Raw genomic sequence first — 19,063 nt, forward strand, 5'->3', positions numbered from 1 at the left:
GGGGGGAGACTGTGGGTAGGCAGGCAAGTAAGCCATGGGCAGGGGAGGGGTCTGGGCCCCCCACTACTTGCGTTTTCTAACTGAAGATTTAGACTCCACCTTTGGATTCACCCAGTCCCAAGGTGGCTTACCCTCAATTACTTAAACTATTAAAAAAAACACACAGCAGATATTTCAAAAAACAGAACACTTGCACAGAACCACTAATATCCACAAGACCAAGAAATAAGCCAACCAAGCAGCATGAAGAAACCAAGAGCGGAAGAGCGACGGGGGAGCCCCAGAACTACACCAAAGACAGCTGCCGCTGCCAGGCACCATGGGAGGAGCACGGCAGGAGGGGTTTGCACAACCAAGCAAGTTCAGGGCAGATCAGGGTTAACGCGTGTGGCTCACAGCGGGCTTCCCAGCAGTGAGGGTTCAGCTGTCCCACCGTCTGTTCCCAGGTTGAAGGGAGGGGGCACAGAGAGTTCAGGGAAATGCACAGCGCAGACGCGGGGGGCGGGGGGGCTGCTGCTGTGCAGATGCATCTTCAGCTCCAAGCAGAGTTCCGAGTGGGGGGAGGCATTTGTAGTTTTACGCCAGCACAAGCTACTGGCCTTGACTCACTGTGCTGGCAGCTTCCTAGTCAGGGCCTGTGTGGCGCGCCAGCACTCAGCCTTGCGGGAAACAGCCCCTCCAGGGCCATCACAGGCAGCCCTGTGCTCCGCTCAAGGGCGGGGCGGGGGAGGTCTTAAATCTCCCTCACAGGCATCTGTGACATCTGCGACTCCACAGCCAGGGAGCCCAGCCTCTCCAGGAGTTGCTGGTCTTTATGGCTGCGCGGGTACGCCTCACAATGTGTGGACGTGCCCTGACGGAGCTGCGAGGGTCTTCCTGGTGTTGGGCCACGACAGCGAGGCGGGGCCCACATGTGCCTCTGAGCACTCCACTCTGGCCTCAAACAGCGGGGCGGGAGCGAGGCGAGATGTCTGGGCTCTGCTTGTGGGCTGACTGGCCACACTGGGACGACCATCACCATGTCACATTCCCTCGTCTCTGCCAATAAACTGCCTCTGTCGAAACCCACCCATTCCTCAGCCTCACTCTGGCCCCGGCCTCCTCCCAGCCAGCCCCGCCCTCCATGGCTTCACTCCTCCCAAGCCCAGAGAGACCCAGGAAACAAGAGTGCCGGCCGCCGCTGCCGCCACCGCCTCCCCCATGGATCTTTCTGGGAGCAGCACCCTCTTCCAGCTGCAGGCAGAGCAATTAATCCGGATGGTGCTGGGTCGCAGCAGAGCCCACTGCTAGCCAGGCAGCTCCGCCATCCCTCCCCAGAGGAGCTGGGCAGCAGCACACCGGTAGGACAGCAATGCAACTACGTGGCCCAGAGGCGGCACAGGGCCCAGAAAACACCTCACCCTTGTTCACAAAGCCACGGGTGGCAGCCCAGGGCTGGGGGGAGCGAGACCTGGACCTGAGCCCAAGCCTCCCCGCCCCCTGACCAAGAGGCACCTGTGTTGCTCTGAGGCCTCGCCTGCTCCGACAGGGAACAACAGCTTTCTGGGGCCTTGGACCAGTTCTGGCCAGCCCCACTGCTGGGGATGCTCCGTGACTGGAGATGCTGCCAGGGATCACGTCCTGGACCAGCCGCCTACCAAGTAAGCAGGTCCCTCCTCTTCTGCAGAAGAGACCATCTGGGAACGGAGCCCGGGCTCCTCGCCAACACACCGGCACGGCCACTCACCTGTTTGGCCAGCTTGACGGCATCGTGGGTGAGTTTGGAGCGCAGCTGGGAGTCCAGGTGGGCAGCAGGCGCAATCTCCACCACCTTCTGGTGCCGCCTCTGGATGGAGCAGTCTCTCTCGTACAGGTGCACCACATTCCCATACTTGTCACCTGGCAAGAGGCAAAGAACAGCTTGCAAGTGCTGGAATGAGGGCGGCATTCCTGCTTCCCACGCTGCCAAGTCACCCATTGGATTAGTCACATAAAAACCCTCTTGAGAAGACTAGCCAGCCACCTTGGATCCATCGGGGGAGCTATTCTTTCAAGGCCCGTTATTTTTAATAGGAGTGCTTCTAAAAACTGTAGCTGGCAAGCGCCATCCTGGGCAACCCAAACGATCGAGGGCCTGGAGCAGCTCCCTTGTGAGGAAAGGCTGCAACGCCTGGGGCTGTTTCACTGAGAGAAAACACAACTAGGGGAGACAGGGCAGAGTGTGCAAAATGATGTATGGTGCAGACACATTACGCATACTAGAACCCAGAGGAGTCAACTCATGGAGCTGATGGGTGGGAGATTCGGGACACATAAAAGGAAGGGCTTCTTCAAACTATAGTTAAACTGCGGAATTCGCTTCCACAAGATGCCATGAGGGCAACCAACTCGGATGACTTGAAAAAGGGGATTAGACACATTCATGGAGGAGAAGGCTACCAGTGGCTATTGGTCCTAATGGCTACAGATCACCTCCAGTCCCAGAGGCAGTATGCCTCTGTACACCCGTTGCTGGGGAACATGGGCAGGAGGGTCCTATTACACTCCTGTTGGCTTCCTACTGGCGTAGCTGGTTGGCCACTGTGGGAAGAGAACACTGGACAAGAGAGACCTTTGGTCTGATCCAGCTCCGGAGCTCTTCTCTTAGAAGAGGCACCCACCCCCTGCTTTATCAAAGGAGCAGAATGCCTCTTGTGTAATTTGTCACACCTGCTGTAACAGAAACATGCACCACCTAAACATAAAGTGTCCCTTTTTTTCTTCAAAGCCATTTTTTATTCATATGAATCAATTAGTTTATTAAAACTACGTGTTTAATCAGGTGCCATCCCTAATTTTTATACCTCATTGTTTTAGCCATGTGAGTTATCTCACACACACACACACACACACACTCCCGATTTTACTGCACTTTTAAGATGTGTATTTCTGCCTTGAATCCTGGGAATAGGAAGGATTACAAATGGAAATACATACAGTGAATTAAGCAGTGATGTGTAAAATTGCTATTGGTTTTTGCCGCAAAATTGTCTCAGCAATCCCTTTGTCACAAGCAGAATTCTATCTTGGCTTACCAAACAAGGGAACTGACCCTCGTTCCTGGCAGTCCACATGAGTAAAACACACACACACACACACACCTCTTTCACCCCATACCCAAAATCTGGACTTCAATGTGTCTCGGCTTCTCAACGAACTTCTCCACAAAGAGTGCCCCATTCCCAAATGCAGCAAGTGCCTCAGAATATGCGCGGGTGTAGTTTTCCTCCAGCTCCTGCAGGGAGGACATGATAACAGCAGTCGCTCAAGTTAAAGTGTGCAGTGGATCCCTTAGAAGGGAGGGAGGGAGGGAGGGAGGAAGGGTCTCTTGTCACGTGCCCTCTCATCTCCAGGTTGCTTCCCCAAGCTCTGAACATTCCAGAGATCCTCCTTCCTCAGTTCCTCCCTTCTTCTTTGGCGAGCTCCACTTATGGCCTGATGCCCCCTCCTCCCCGTCCGGCATATGTGCAAGCAGGGTTTCCTCTCAGCTCCTAGCTGGGCATGCAGTTTGGGCCACCACTGTTCTGATAAAGCAGGAACATAGGAAGCTGCTTTAGACCAGTTCAGACCCTCGGTCCATCTGGCCCAGTAAGGCCTAGTCTGACCAGCAGCAGCAGCTTCTCCAGGGCTTCAGGCAGAAGTGACGGGCCTTTTCCCATCACCTCTTACCTGCTTTCAACTGATGGAACAGTTGCCTTGCCTGGAGTCTTTCTGGATGAAGGACAGCATAGCAATACGGCAACGGGAAAGACAGAAGCCTGGACCTTCTGCCTGCCTCCCTTGACCAGACTCAGGCACCCTGAGGGCAGGGACTCCCGCTGCCTCCACAGCCAGGCTGAGGCTTCCTCCATGGTTTGCCCCTCGACTCCCTCCTGCCCTTTAGCTTTGCCTCCCAGCAGGGACATTGCGAAGCAGTTAAAAAACTCGAGGCCCTGGCCCATAGGACACATTCCCGCACAAAAGTTGCATACGCTGAGATAGATAGACACACAGACAGACAGACAGACAGACCCACACACACACCCACATGCACATTTAGAAATAAATACTGGGATTTATTTAAATTTCACAGAAGGCAAAGCCAGCCCATTAATTTCTCATCCAAATCACCTCAAATAAAATAAATTCTTCAACTAATTCCAACCTGCCCCAATTCACCACAAATCAGTAGTTCCTCCACAACTGCAATTAATTTGCAACCTTTCCACTTCTCTCTCTTTCCCTCTTGGAGAAAAATTGCCCCCACCCCATGCAATTAAGGTTAGAAGAACAGCTTCCATTAGTGCAAATCGCCATGGGGGAAGGGGTTGGGTGTTCCAGCATGTGTGTGGGGGGGGTTAACCCGTTTCCTCCCCTGCTGCAATCCCCCTTGAAAATTACCTCCTGCACGGCAATTAAGGTAAGGAAGCCATATCCCATTGGCATTAATGGACACTCAGGGCTCTGGGGAGCAGATTCGGGGAGAGGTCCCATGGACCCAGGCCTTGCCATGCCCCCTCCCAGCACTCCAGCATCCTAGGCCTTAGCGAGGTGGGGATCCCCTCCACCACCACTGCCCTCCACAAGGCACTGGCGGCATCTTGACTGGACGCACCTAGAGAGTCATCTCAGTTTATACCATGCACTTTAAAGCCTTCAGACTCATTAAGTCCTGCACGTATCCTGCTCATTCCCTCCACCAAGGACCAGATGAGAAACCGCAGGTAAGACATGAGAAGACAGCAGAGGGAATGGCAGCCCCCTCCCACCCAGCCTCACCCGCCCAGGAGCAGGTGGCCAGCACAGCCAAGGGAAGAGCCCCGATCTTACCTCGTAGCTGCGCACGACCCTCATGCCCCGCCCTCCTCCTCCGTAGGCCGCTTTGAAGATGATGGGGAACCCGTAGGTGTTGGAGAACTCCTGAGCCTCACTGAGAGAGGAAATGGGGGCATCCGTCCCAGGAACCACAGGCACTCCTGGAGAGCAGAGAGGGACACCCTGACACTCTGCACCCCACAGCATTCTCCCTCTAGGGCACCAGCCTACTCTTTGCCCCATCCTCTGTCTTGCATCTTCAAGCCCAGGGACCTCCTGATGCCACAGCTCGCCAGTGCTGCCACTCCAGCCCACACAGTCACAGGCGTCAGCTGGTGTGTCAGGGCCAGAAGCCTGGAAACAGGCAAAGCTTTCCGTGGGCAGTTTTATGGACATCCCCACTTCCACTGCTGCCACCCACCTTTGGCCAAGCCCCTTCTGCACAGATACACAATCCGAGTAAGTTCACAGTAGAGGTGCCCGTGAGCTGGTCCAGACTGCATCAAGGCCTCAGGGCACTGCAGCTGGACTCCCATCCTCTCACAAATGAGGTGAAACGAACTTTGAGGAAGAATTCGGAGAATGTCAATGAACTCAAACACTGCACATTTGCCCACCCCTAGGCAGGAACCTTGGGGGAAAGTGGCCATGTCATCTTTGAATTCATAATAGCAACGGATGTGAAAGCTGAGCATAATCAGATATATCTCCTGGACTTTGGGAACGCAGATTTCAAAATGCTCAGAGAAAAGTTGGGTAGGATCCCATGGCCAGAAATTCTAAAGGAGAAAAGAGTTCAAGAAGGATGGGAGATTCTAAAAGCAAAATACCAAAGGCACAATCGCAAGCTATTATGACAAGAAAAAATGTGGGAGGTATCTAAAGAACCTTGTGCGGCTGCACAGGGAGCTCTCTGATGAGCTGAGACTCAAAAAGGGCATGTAAAGGAGGTGGAAGGAAGGACATATGTATGTCCAGGCAGAAGTACACCCCAACCAGAAAGGATGAGGTCAGGAAGGCGAGGGTCCAGAATGAGCTTGTGAAGGATGCTAACAGCAAAAAAAAGGGCTTCTTTGTCTATGTTCACAGCAAAAAGAACAAGGAAGGGGAGGTTAACATCTTAGGGAAGATGGTGAAGCATTGACAGTGGTCTCAGAGAAGGCAAAATTACTCAGTTCCTATTTTACCTCAGTCTTCTCCCAAAAAGGGAAACTGTGTTTGCCCCAGGAAAAGTGGAACAAACAATATTCCAAAAGTGGAACAAACAATATTCCAACAATAATGAGCCCATTATTCCGTGTCCTGCACTCCGGGATGATCAAGATGAAAGGTTGTCACAGAGAGGAAGGCCAGGATCTCTTCTCGATCATCCCGGAGTGCAGGACATGGAATAATGGGCTCAAGTTTCAGGAAGCCAGATTCCAGCTGAACATCAGGAAAAACTTCCTGACTGTTAGAGCAATACGACAATGGAACCAATTACCTAGGGAGGGGGGGGGCTGTCCCACACTGGATGCATTCAAGACGAGGCTGGGCAGCCATCTGTCAGGGATGCTCTGACTTGGATTCCTGCATTGAGCAGGGGGTTTGACTCGATGGCCTTGTAGGCCCAACCCTACTATTTTATGATTCTATGATTCTGTGACTCTATGAGATCCAGGCCTTTCTCTCTGTGACAACCTTTCAAGTCCTTGAAGAGCGCTATCCTATCAACCCTCTTCTGAAGGCTAAACATGCCCAGTTCCTTCCGTCTCTCATCATAGGGCTTTGTTTCCAGTCCCCTGAGCATCTTTGTTGTCCTCCTCTGAACCCCCTCCAATTTGTCTGCATCCTTCTTAAAGTGTGGTGCCCAGAACTGGAGACAGTGCTCCAGATGAGGCCTAACCAGTGCTGAGTAGAGGGCAACTAGTACTTCATGTGATTTGGAAGCTGTACTTCCATTAATGCTGCCCAAAAGAGTGTTTGCCTTTTTTGCAGCCACATCACGCTGTTGGCTCATATTCAGCTTGTGATCTACAACCATTCCAAGATCCTTCTCGCTTGTAGTGTTGTTGAGTCACATATCCCCCATCTTGGAACTGTGAATTTGGTTTCTTTTTCCTAGGTGCAGAACTTGGCATTTATCCCTATTAAATTTCATTCTGTTATTTTCTGCCCTGCACTCCAGTCTATCAAGATCCCTTTGAATTTTGTTCTTATGCTGCAGCAGCACCCTGCTTTGCAGATGACCTCCCAGGCCCGGTCCAGGTCCATGGTTCCTTGAGTCAGGCCACTGGCCCATCTAGCTCAGTACTGTGCTGTCCAGCGGTTAGACAGGGGTCAGATCCAGCATACAGGCTGCCAGGGGGCTGTTGCTGATCCAGGTGGCTCTTCTCCGTTTTGATCCTGCTTCGCAGCAATGCCACCCTCACCTGTGGAGATGGCGATAGCGCGGGCCTCCACCTTGTCCCCCATCTTGCGCACCACTTCCGGGGAGGGTCCGATGAAGCGCACTCCGGCCTCGATGCAGGCTTGGGCAAAGTCAGAGCGCTCTGAGAGAAAGCCATAGCCAGGGTGCACAGCATCCACTTCATTCTCCTAGAGAAACCAGACGATGCAATTAGGGGGACACAAAGATAGAAATGTGGACAACGAAATTCAATTCTCTGCACTTCAGCAACATAAATTCCATTTCCAGAATCTTTTTCACATTGGCAAAGTCACTATGAAGTTTCCAACATTGTGAATTACACCTGTTTTACTTCTGTTTGTTTCAGATGAGAAGCAATATACAAATATTGCTAATAAATAAACACTAATTGATAAATCAATGTTAAAAGCTGTTTTCCTGCTTTCCCTTCCTACTTAACTGGACTCAAAGCACTTCACAAAGTAAAGATCCTAAATACAGAGCAACAATGTACCAAAAACAGTTTAAAAAACAGATAAACCAAACATCTAAAAACAACTTAACCAGAACAAGAGAACCATATCAGACAACAGCATTAATCCCCACATTATTAAACTAAAAACACTTATTTATATCCTGCCTTCCTCCCAAAGAATGGCACTCAAGGTGGCTAACAGTAAACCCAAATGAAATGAAATTAGTTGGAAGGCCGTCATACACAGCCATGTTTTATATTAGGTTACCTGAAGGATTGCCTCCTCCCATATGTGCCTGCCCAGACCTTAAGATCATCATCAGCGGCCCTTCTCCGTGAGCCCCTGCCAAAGGAAGTGAGGCGGGTGGCTACTAGGAGGAGGGCTTTTTCTGTTGTGGCACCCCGGCTCTGGAATGAGCTCCCTAGTGAGGTTCGCCTGGCGCCTACATTGTATTCCTTTCGGCGCCAGGTGAAGACCTTTTTATTTTCCCAGGCATTTTAGCTTTCTAAATTTTTAGCTTTGCAGTTTTAAATCTGTATTTCAAACTCCTGCACTGCTGCTAGGTTTTATTGTGGTTGTATTGTTATATTGTGGTTTTAATGTTCTATATGTTTTAAATTGTTTTATTGTGTGCTGTTTGGTTTTAATTTTTGTGAACCACCCAGAGAGCTTCGGCTATTGGGCGGTATAGAAATAAATAAATAAATAAAATAAACAAATATTTATTTGTAATATAAATATAAAATTTACAACCCACCCACCCTGCCACACACACATACACAGGCATCAGCTGGTATGAACCACACTGGAAAAACATTCCGGGTGCAGGCTTCCAAATGTGGCAGTTCCAGGTGTCAGAAACCAGAAAAGGCTCTGCAGAAATCGTGGCTGTAATTTCCATTATCCGCTTCATCCAGTGTAGTGTACTAGACACAGGATTGTATTTGGACCAAGGAGATAACCTTGGGTGAGTCCCTATTTCTTAGCCTATCTGATCTTGCAGGGTTATGAGGATAATGCCCTACATATATCACTCAGCTCTTTGGGAGAAGTGCTGAAGACACTCGTAAGAAATACATCATCAGCTGGAGCTTTGACTGACTAAAATCCATGGTGAGTTCACGCCCCTTTCATTAGACGGTTTAAAGGCAACTTTGGTTCCAGTGTTTTATGGTAGCAAAGCAGAAGAGACCATAACTTAGAAGATGGCCTGTCTGCCTAAGAGCTTTTGCATCATACTGGAAGTTCTCTTACATTTCCTTCAATTTCTCCAAAAGCATGGAGGGTTTGGTTTTATGAATATTTAAGCACAATCAAATAATTAATCCATTAAAACACTGAAAGTCTGATGATCAGTCAACTACAAATTGATGGGAGAGCTAGTGTAGCACAGTACTGTTGAAGAGACTGAGCTGCAGATCGGGAGACACACCGCCCCCCTTGCATTTCCCCCTGCCATGAACTTGCCTCCTTAGGCCAGCTGCTCTCGGCCTTACCGTGGGAATAATAACATAGACCTACCTGACAGGGTTGTTGTAAGGATTACAACCTCGCAGTCCCCCATCCCCACTGGAGCCTTCCCCAACCTGGTGCTCTCCAGATATGTTGGACTACAACTTCTGGGTGGGGATGCTGGGAGTTGACACATCCGGAAGCACCAGGTTGGGGAAGGCTGTCCTACTCTAACCAGGTCTATGTATGTGTGTAAAGGAAACAACTGCCGATTCCTCCCATGTACTTCTGCCTGGAAGGAAGGAAGGAAGGAAGGAAGGAAGGAAGGAAGGAAGGAAGGTATGAAGCACACTAAACACTTGAAATCTTTGTTTATGTGATAACGATGATCATTTAAAGCTACTACAATAACCAAGTAAAACTTGTTGGGCATATGACTGACAGGCCTGTTTCTCACTGGGTTGTCCCACTCGGCCTTCCATGTAGGTGAGGAGTGGGCAACATGAGGCCTACAGGTTGCATCCAGGCCCTTCAGTCCCCCAGTACCCTCCAAATTTTTTTGCCAAGCAAAATGGTGTTTGGAGCTGCCATGGAGCGGCAAAAGGGCCAAAATTAACTTGTTTGCAAGCTGATTTTAACCCTTCTGGCACTCCATAGCAGCTCCGGATGCCACTTTGTTTCTATTTATCTTTATTTCCCCTTGTTTTTGGCACCAACTCGTGTCCTAGTGTTTGCCAGCCCTTCAGGGACTTGGAAAGTGCCATCATGTCCCCCTCAGTCTTCTCTTCTCAAGGCTAAACACGCCCAGCTCCTTCAAACCTTCCTCACAGGATGCCACGGGAGTGGCTGCACCTTGCTCCTCTTCCCCCTTATGGGGCTCCTGGGGGGCAAGAGAGAGCTGAGGACGTTGTGGCTATCTCCTTGCCCGTCCTTCATAACTGGGGCCACTGCAGGACTTCGGGGCGCGACCTGTCCCAGCTGAGGTCCAGCTTTTGGGAAGAAGAAGGGGAAGAATGGCCTCATATCCTCTCCATGCTGTTGCTGAACACCTTCGGGCCTTCCTGCTGGATTGCACAGACCAGGTCGCTCTTCAAAATGGCGGCCCCTTCTGGCACACCTTCTGGGACTCCTGCTCCGTCTTCTCCCCAGAGCCAAGGGCCTTGCTTCCCACTCCGCGCCTGCTCTGGGCAGGGACGGGGGTTTCGCTTTCCAGGTTGTTCCTAACTGGTGTTGGCGGGGGGAGTGGGGGAAGGAAAGGCAAAAACACACCAAATGCCGAGCAGCAACGGAGCTCCACCAGCCCCAACCGGGGGGGCGGGGCTGTGACTGGCGCATCTTCTGCTTCTCCATCCCCACCCCTGCGCAGGGCCTGGCCCTGACTATTCTGCGTCAGGGGGAGGTAGGGGAGAAGCTGAGGAGAAAAAATACTACTTCCAAGCTAGTGAGACAGGATGAGCATGGAGCTCACGTAGGACCTTGTTTTCCTGCCCATAGGAAGGGCAGTTCTGAGGGACAGGGACAGATCCAGTGATACACTCGCCCTGCCTACCAGTCCAAGGAAAGGGGGCTGTTCCAAAGGACAGATGAGTCAGAATGCGCTCCAGGAAAAGAGCATCATCATCAATGTCATTTCTACACTGCCCCATAGCCGAAGCTCTTTTACAACAATTCAATTCAATCCATGGACAACGAACCAATGTATTAAAATATGAATAGTAAAGAGAAATAAGTTAAAATGAATGTGCATGATGCCTCTTAAAGAGGGCACTGAGGACTTTATTTCCTCCAGCTAGTATGGGTTTTTTTTAAGGAGTGAGCACCATGAACACCATCTATAGTTAATAGTGATTCCATTACCATAAAATATGCCTGAAGTTAAAAGTAACCAGTGCAAAGAAAATGTCACTAAGCCGTGGTGGTTTATGAGCTACTCACAGTAGCTTATAAACCACTGTGGTTTACTGTGCCGGCTGTGAGCCATTTTCCCCAACTACGGTGGCTTGTTAAGCCAAAATAAGCCATCCTGGTAAGCCATGGTCTGCACTGAGGTTTGTTCAAACCATCATGGCTTATCGTGTAGTCTGGCGCTCCCCAGCGGCTTAAAGAGTGGTGTGAAGATGGCCTGCAGCGTTGCTTGGCAAAAGCGGTCAAAACTGTTGCTGCTGCTCTGCTCCAGCCGGCAGGCCTCTGTTTCTGAGATCTGCCCAGCAACAGACTGTGCTCTGGGAAGGGAAGATGAAGGGGGGTCAGGGAAGCCAAGGGATGAAAGAATAACGAGCGGTTGGGTTTGGGTCACTTTTCTGTGAAAAAGGAAAGTCACGCAGTTCTCCGATACAGCTTTCAGAGGCTCCCCATGGGGAGATCCCACACATAACATTTTGCCTTGTTCCAGCAAACTGTCAAGGAGTTAGAGCCCCACTCCCCTTTTGAGGCAAACGGGAGGGGTCAGGGAACAGCGCTGAAAACCAGCTGGGGAGCGGGCGGCGGCAGTGGGAGGAGGGAGCAGGAAGGAACGCCTTGAGGATCAGGGCACTGCTGGCTGGGCGGGGCAGCAGGGGAGCAGGAAAATGGCTAACCGGCAACGCACCGATAACGGTGGGGATCGGGCAGACACAGGAGACAGGAGACAGAAGACGACGCCCCCCGCGCGCGACAGGCCCATCGGAGCAACAGCACAGGGGATGCCAGTATTTGGTTTCCCACACAAGGAAACTGGGATACCATCTCGGTCGAGCGGGAGGACTGCAGAGGGAAAAGGGGTGAGGCAGGGGAAAATAAGCTACGCGCAGTAGCTTATGTGTCTGATTGTGTGGGGAATGCAGTAGCTTATAAGCTACTGTGAATAGCTTCATGGCTTATAAAATGATGTGCAAACCCAGCCCTTGCAAGCAAAGACAGTTCTCATGACATAACTTGCCACAATAATAATAAAATCTCCCCACAAAATACGGTAATGGAATCATTTTTCATAGCAAAGGCATCACAGCAATCTCTGTAATGGAATCAGTTTCTTGTTGGCTTGAGCCTGAGCTTCTTCCATGCACAGCCAAGGAGAAGAAAATGGTCTCTCTCCCATATTTGGCCATCAGTCATGAGATCACAGCCAGTATTCTGCATTCAGCTACAGGAGGCCTGCTTGTAAAAATACCTGTGAATTAGGTTGATAGCTATTTTATTTATTTATTACATGTCTATACCACCCACTAGCCGAAGCTCTCTGGGCAGCTGAGACAAAGCTTAAAACCTGTAAAATACAATAACTTAGTAAAACATAATATAAAACCTTAACTTTAAAACAGAATAAAACCAAAGCAGCAACCAAGATTAAATCCAGCAGCAGTGCAAAGATCTAAAAGCTCACTAGCACAATTTTTAAAACTGAAGGGCTAAAAGCCTGGGAAAATAAAAAGGTCTTCTCCTGGCACCGAAAAGACCAGAACGGCCAGCAAGCTACATTTCGAAATGACTCTGTTACCATACCAGATGACTCCATGACCTGGATTGATTGATTTTTCAAAAATAACGGGCACAAAACCTTGAACACCATGTAGTTGTGGTGTAGTGCCAGCGTGGTGTAGTGGTGAGAGGGTTGGGATTGAGATCCGGGAGATCCGGGTTCTAGTCCCCACTCGGCCATGGAAGCTCACTGGGTGACTTTGGGCCAGTCACAGACTCTCAGCCCAGCCCACCTCACAGGGTTGTTGTGAGGATAAAGCAGAGAGGAGAAGGAGGAGGATAATGTAAGCCACCTTGGGTTCCTTGCAAGAGGAAAAAAGGCGGGATATAAATGCAATAAATAAATGGTTTACAAGAAAAAACAGTCACCTGCCCAAGATTGTGCACTGGGGTGCATTTGCATATGACTGCACTAAGTGCAGAAACGCATGTCCAAAAAAGACAATTCTGTTACTTGTGTATTTTGATTGTTTCAGACACTGCCTACAATATTTAAGTGCTTTTTTCAATACAATTCAATTCAAAATATAGTAGGAGATGTTTTGTTGCCTGTGGATATACACAATATCAACTTAAAAACTTGCAAACACAGTCGCTGTAATGGCAGTTGATATGGCTGATTCTGTTACTCTCAAAATTGCCCGAGGGGAAAGAGTGGTCCTGATGCCTGCCTTCCCCACAGCCCCTGAAAAGACCACCGGGGACAGGGGGGCTGGCAGCTAACGTTAGACTGGAGCATCATAAGGATGGACATTTTGACGGGTGCAAAATAAAGAGTGGACGTGGCACAGCCGTCAAGAGCCACAAAGCCCAAAGAGAAATCTTGCCTCCGAGAGGCACTCGCTAAGGGGCCTCAGGCAAGCCACACTCTCTCTAAGCCTCAGTGCCCCCTATAAAGCTGACAGCACTGGCCCACCTTACAGGCCTATGTTACGGATTACTTTAGACAGTAAATCGGAGCTGCTCTAAAGACTCAGAAGCATTCTGCATGAGCTTGTCAGTGCCAGCTCCAGGTGTTGGGGCCCCTGGGCAAGACACCCTCGGGGGCCCTCCTCCCGCAGGGAGCCTGCCTTCCCGCCGCCTGCATCACCAACGGCTCCTGCACCTCCTCCTCCCCCCACCGCTGCTGGGCCGGAGGGAGAGGCAAGGGAACTGGCCGGGTGTGATGGTGCAGAGGAGGAGGAGCGAGCCCAGGGGGCTTCCGTCAGTGGACCCCTGCTGCAGCACGGGCCCTCGGCAGCTGCTCAGCCACGCCCGCCCTCACCGCGGCCCTGACGCTTGCTATCCGTCCAGCTTTGAAAGCCACCAGGTTCAGCTCTCTGTGGGTGGGAGTTTGGATCGGTGCTTCCCAACACTGAAAACACAGAGACACTACCGGCCTGGATAAAATCTCTCTGCTCTGGGCAAAGGAGGCACAAGAGCCAGCAGCCAACCACATCTCCTCACCTGGGCTACTTTGATGATGTCCGGAATGTGCAGGTACGCCTGGACAGGGGGGAGCCCCCGGCCGATGAGGTACGCCTCGTCTGCTTTCTGCCGGTGCATCTGCCCTGTGTCCTGCTCAGAGTACACGGCCACCGTCCGGATGCCCAATTCGGTGCAAGCTCGGAACACCCGGATGGCGATCTCCCCTGGAACGCACAAGCACAAGGAGCGCAGGGAAATTCAAGGGCTGCGTCGCTGAGTCAAGGAGACGAACGGACTAAAAAATGCCATTTGGTCAACTAACGACTGCGACCACATGACATGATACGCCACAATGGTTTACTTTCCGGAAAAAGCGTGCCATCTGCGTGTGGTTTTCCCCAACCACAGTGGCTCATTAGGCCAAAATAAGCCACCCTGATAAGCCACGGTCTGCAGTGACATTTATTTCAGCCACCGTGGCTCATCGTGTCATATGCCTCTGAGCATGTGCAAAGCACACCTCTCTCATTACTGAGTGAGCATGCCAGACCTTCGACCTGTCTGAAATGATAGAAGGCCAATGTTTCCAGTTGGAGACTTCTAGGGAAATTTGATGGCACCTCTCTGGTCTCTTCTGGATTTTGGAAGGGGAACCGCGAGTGGCTTAGCCCCAGGAGTTCTGGTGCAAAGACTCTCCACCCAAACTCCCACCCCATCTCCACCTCACCTCTGTTTGCTACCATCACCTTCTTGATGGGCTTGTATTCCACACGTTGGGTGCTCTGGGAGGCAGCCGGGCAGATGGAGAGCCGCTTGAGGGCCAGGAGGGCCACCCTGCCCTTGGCAAAACACAGCTGAAGCATCTGTGGACAAAGAGAAAAATCAGCAACCTCACCCTGCAGTCCCTGGCCAGTCACAATAATCTGCCACCACATGACTATGGAGGGCAGGATACTGACCCTTAAGATAAAACCATGAACCACAAATGTTATACGCACACACACACGCATGGTTAACAGAAAGAGCTCATGGCATTAACCACAGCCACACCCAGGCTGAAATGAGGACCAGGCTGACCGTCTCACACACCTAAGCACCCGCCAAGCCTTCCCTCATCAGCTCTTCCCTGATGTTTTGTTGTTTTAGCTCCTTAGTGGCAGATTTTTTTTAAAAAAAAAAACTTTTGTTATTCCTTCCAGGTGAGTTAAATAATGCAGAAGTTCTCCAGATGACATTAAACAAAGATTTATTAAAAAAAAAAAAACTTTATAATGCACCAATACACTCAAGTGCTGTTCATTGTACTATAAATCACCTTTGAAGAGACAAACAGCCTGGAGGGCCTGAACAGGGGCTGTGACATAGAGTGGCGTCAAGAGAGGGTTTAAGTCGTGTGAGCATTCTGCTGTCCTTTCCTCCACAGCTCAAAGGAGGAAATGGATCATTGCCTAAACTTTTATCACGTCCAAAGTCCAGAGGAGATCCTCCCATGGAGGCCTCCATGCTCGCACAAGTCACCAGGAGAGGCCTGGAGTGCCCTGAGGAGACCTGTCACCTGTGCTGCTTCTAGCAGCCAGTTAGAACATTTCTCATCTCCAAGGTTTTTGCTGAATTCCTGCTAAGCAGATCATAGAATCATAGAATAGTAGGTTTAGAAGGGGCCTACAAGACCATCGAGTCCAACCCCCTGCTCAAGGCAGGAATCCAAGTCAGAGTATCCCTGACAGGTGGCTGTCCAGCCTCATCTTGAATGCCTCCAGTGTGGGAGAGTCTACCACCTCCCTAGAGAATGGGTTCCATTGTCGTATGGCTCTAACAGTCAGGAAGCTTTTCCTGATGTTCAGCTGGAATCTGGCTTCCTGTAACTTGAGCCCATTGTTTCGTGTCCTGCACTCTGGGACGACCGAGAAGAGGTCCTGGCCTTCTTCTCTGTGACAGCCTTTCAAGTACTTGAACAGTGCTATCCTGTCTCCCCCCAGTCTCCTCTTCTCAAGGCTAAGCATGCCCAGTTCCTTCATTCTCTCTTCATTGGGCTTTGTTTCCAGTCCCCTGATCATCTTCATTGCCCTCCTCTGAACCCTCTCCAGTTTGTCTGCATCCTTCTTCACGTGTGGTGCCCAGAACTGGACACAGTACTCCAGAAGAGGCCTAGCCAGTGCTGAGCAGGGGGGAACTAGTACTTCCCGGGATTTGGAAGTTGTTAATACAGCCCAAAATAGCCTTTGCCTGTTTTACAGCCGCATCACATTGTTGGCTCATACTCAGCTTGTGATCTACAACAATTCCAAGATCCTTCTCGCTTGTAGTATTGTTGAGCCACGTATCCCCCATCTTGTAACTGTGCATTTGGTTTCTTTTTCCTAGGTGCAGAACTTGGCATTTATCCTGTTAAATGTCATTCTGTTGTTTTCTGCCCAGCGCTCCAGTCTATCATGATCACTTTGAATTTTGTTCCTGTCTTCCAGGGTATTAGCTAGCCTGCCCAATTTTGTATCATCTGCAAATTTGATAAGCATTCCCTGCACCTCCTCATCCAAGGGTGTTTTGTTTATTTCCCATACTCTGGGCATTAATATATAGACATCGAAGACGATGTGCTTTATAGTCTGACTTTCTTCCTACATGTTTTTGAAGACTATTACTGGGTGCTATTAGAGCTGTTCTCTCCACTGTGGTGCATGAGCCTTAGTCCATTGTTACCCCCAACTTTATGTGTCCCTCCCCTGTAGGATTCAGTTTAAAGCCCTCCTGGTGAAGTTCTTCATGCTGTAGCCAAACACATTCTTCCCAGCCTTTGTGAGGTGCAACCCATCCCTTGCCAACAGCCCATCTTCCAGGAAGTATAGCCCGTGGTCCCAGAATCCAAATCCCTCGCGTTGGCACCACCTTCGTAGCCAGTCATTCACCCGGAGTATTTTTCTTTCCCTTTCTATCCCTCTTCTAACTACTGGAAGGATGGATGAGAAAACTATCTGGGCCCCAAAGTTCTTGAGTTTCCTTCCTGAAGCTTCAATGTCTGACATGATTTCTTCGTAGCTCCACTTGGCGGTATCATTTGTTCCCACATGGATGAGAAAAAAGGGATACCTGTCAGTGGGCCTTATGAGTGCAGGCAACCCTTCACTCACGTCCCGAATCCGTCCTCCAGGGAGACAGCATACCTGGTGAGACCATGGGTCTTCGCGACATACTTGGGTCTCGATCCCGCACGACAAGGAGTCTCCCACTACTACTCTTCTTCTCGTTGTATGCCTTGGTCTCATTGCCTCTGCTTGACTGACCTTCTTCCTCCGCAGGCTGTCCTCCAGTCCCATCCTGTAGTACTGGAAACGGTTCCGTAGTTCCACCGCTTCCACTGGTGCCGAGGGGCTCCTGGTTCTTCTGCTCCTGCCTGTCCCCCTTTTCCAAGGAGTACCCTCTACTTCATGTTTCCTCGCCTCAGCATTTTCCTCTTCTGCCTCAGCTTGCTGTTGCTCTTCTGGCTTCTGTACTTCATTCTGGTGCAGTAGTTCCACCGTTCTGTCCAAGAACTCTTCATCTTCTCTTATTCCTTGGAGGGTAGACACTCGCCACTCCAGTCCTCCTACTTTTTCTTCCAACAGCAAGATCAGCTTGCGCTTGTTGCACATGTAGGGCATGTTGATCTCAGGCAAGAAAAGAAACAGTGCACGCACCTTGCAGGTCACCACCACTGGAAAGTCTTTTCCTTCATAGTCTCTATTCTCTTTTTGTTTCTAGCTTTTTGATTGTACTGGGATAGTCTGTGCTGTGTCCTCTATTCACTGGAGGTTAACAACAGAGTCCCACTGGTATGGAAGTGCACGTTACAAGAAATTTTAAAAAACTGTTAGGGGCCTCCCCCTTGACTTCTCCTGCCGAACTCCTGTTTGCTCTCCCTGTTCACTTGCCCTGTTTGCTTGCTCTCTGGGAACTTGCTAGGGAGAGAGAGAAGGGAGACAGCGGAGCAGGAAGATGAGAAACCAGCGCTGCAAGGATATCCTCTCCTAGCGCAAAGGGGGATGGATGAGGAAGGCCTTTCCTCTCTGGGAAGGAGCCCTGCTCACTGGCTGCAGACCCTCACACGCAGGATCACAGGGGCCAGGTGTCCAATGGGAAGCTGGGCCCATCGAGCCCTGCAGGCCGCATCATCCCAGCTCAATGCAGTCCTCCACAGCAGGGACACACAGCCCCTGTCATCCCCGAGGGCTGCGCTAGCACTAGCAAGGGGACCCCTTCCCTTGTCTCCGCTCTCTGCGGAAGGATTGGGGACCAGGCAAGGAGCTCCCTCACTAGCACAAGCAAGGGAGACCCCCGGCCGCACCACCCTGGCTGCAGAGGCAGGGAGGGCTTGGCGAGACCATGTCTTGCACCCCTGCTCTAGAGTGAAGGGAAACGGGAGCACCAAGCCACGTCTTCCCGTCAAGCCCTAAGGACAGCAAGGGCAAACGCAGGGAAGTCGGGCTGGGCCTGCCCTACACCCTGGGGCAGGTGTGCAACAGCTAGGTTCCTAAGCTCTCATGGGTAGAGCACATGCCTTGAGCGCAGGAGGCTGCAGATTGTGAGGATAAACGGGAGAACTATGTATGCTGCCTTGAGCGCCATGCAGGAGAGGCAGGATAAAGCCTAATAAATAAATAGATGAGATTTATTGACCGGCACAGGAAGCCAAGGAACTTCCTGAAACACCTGCCCAGTGGCAAAGAGACAGAGCTACGAGCACGAACGCCCCAGTTTGAACCTCACCCCCGCCATGAACCTGGGAAGCCCCCTGTACACAGCTGACTCACGTGCTGAGTGCCACAGGTATGGGGGGGGGGGTCCACACACCGGCTCAGCTCCCCAGGAAGGCCTCTGGAGCCTCTTGGGCAGGCCGCGGTCCTGCCCGGTGGGGAGGGGCAAAGAGAGTTTCTCCTGACTTGTTTTCTCATTCTTGCCTTCCACACGGCCCTCTGCTCCAACCCTGGCTCCTGAATCACACCCAACAGCTGGCTACAGCTCAGCTCTAACCACTAGGCAAGCCGCTTTCTCTGCTCCAGTGCTCCTCGCATTTGCAATGTATGCTCAAGAATAC

General features: G+C 50.9%; 1 protein-coding gene across 6 annotated transcripts in view; it reads right to left on the minus strand.

Moving 5' to 3' along the window:
* PC (pyruvate carboxylase) overlaps positions 1-19,063 on the minus strand; it is a 229,481-nt gene that overhangs the window by 162,399 nt on the left and 48,019 nt on the right. For all 6 annotated transcript variants that reach the window (XR_014786242.1, XM_084823721.1, XM_084823722.1 and 3 more), the window contains 6 exons: positions 14,720-14,855; positions 14,032-14,216; positions 7,224-7,389; positions 4,828-4,973; positions 3,136-3,253; positions 1,727-1,878 (listed from right to left, as the gene is read on the minus strand). Coding sequence is in view for 5 of the 6 variants with exons in the window: in XM_084823721.1 (XP_084679847.1) it covers positions 1,727-1,878; positions 3,136-3,253; positions 4,828-4,973; positions 7,224-7,389; positions 14,032-14,216; positions 14,720-14,855 (903 nt within the window). In the remaining variant the exon portion in view is untranslated. The remainder of the gene's footprint in view (positions 1-1,726; positions 1,879-3,135; positions 3,254-4,827; positions 4,974-7,223; positions 7,390-14,031; positions 14,217-14,719; positions 14,856-19,063) is intronic.

Source organism: Heloderma suspectum, chromosome 17, assembly GCF_057233095.1.
Source record: "Heloderma suspectum isolate Gila_16-S chromosome 17, 16-S_ref, whole genome shotgun sequence".
Classification (NCBI taxonomy): domain Eukaryota; kingdom Metazoa; phylum Chordata; class Lepidosauria; order Squamata; family Helodermatidae; genus Heloderma; species Heloderma suspectum.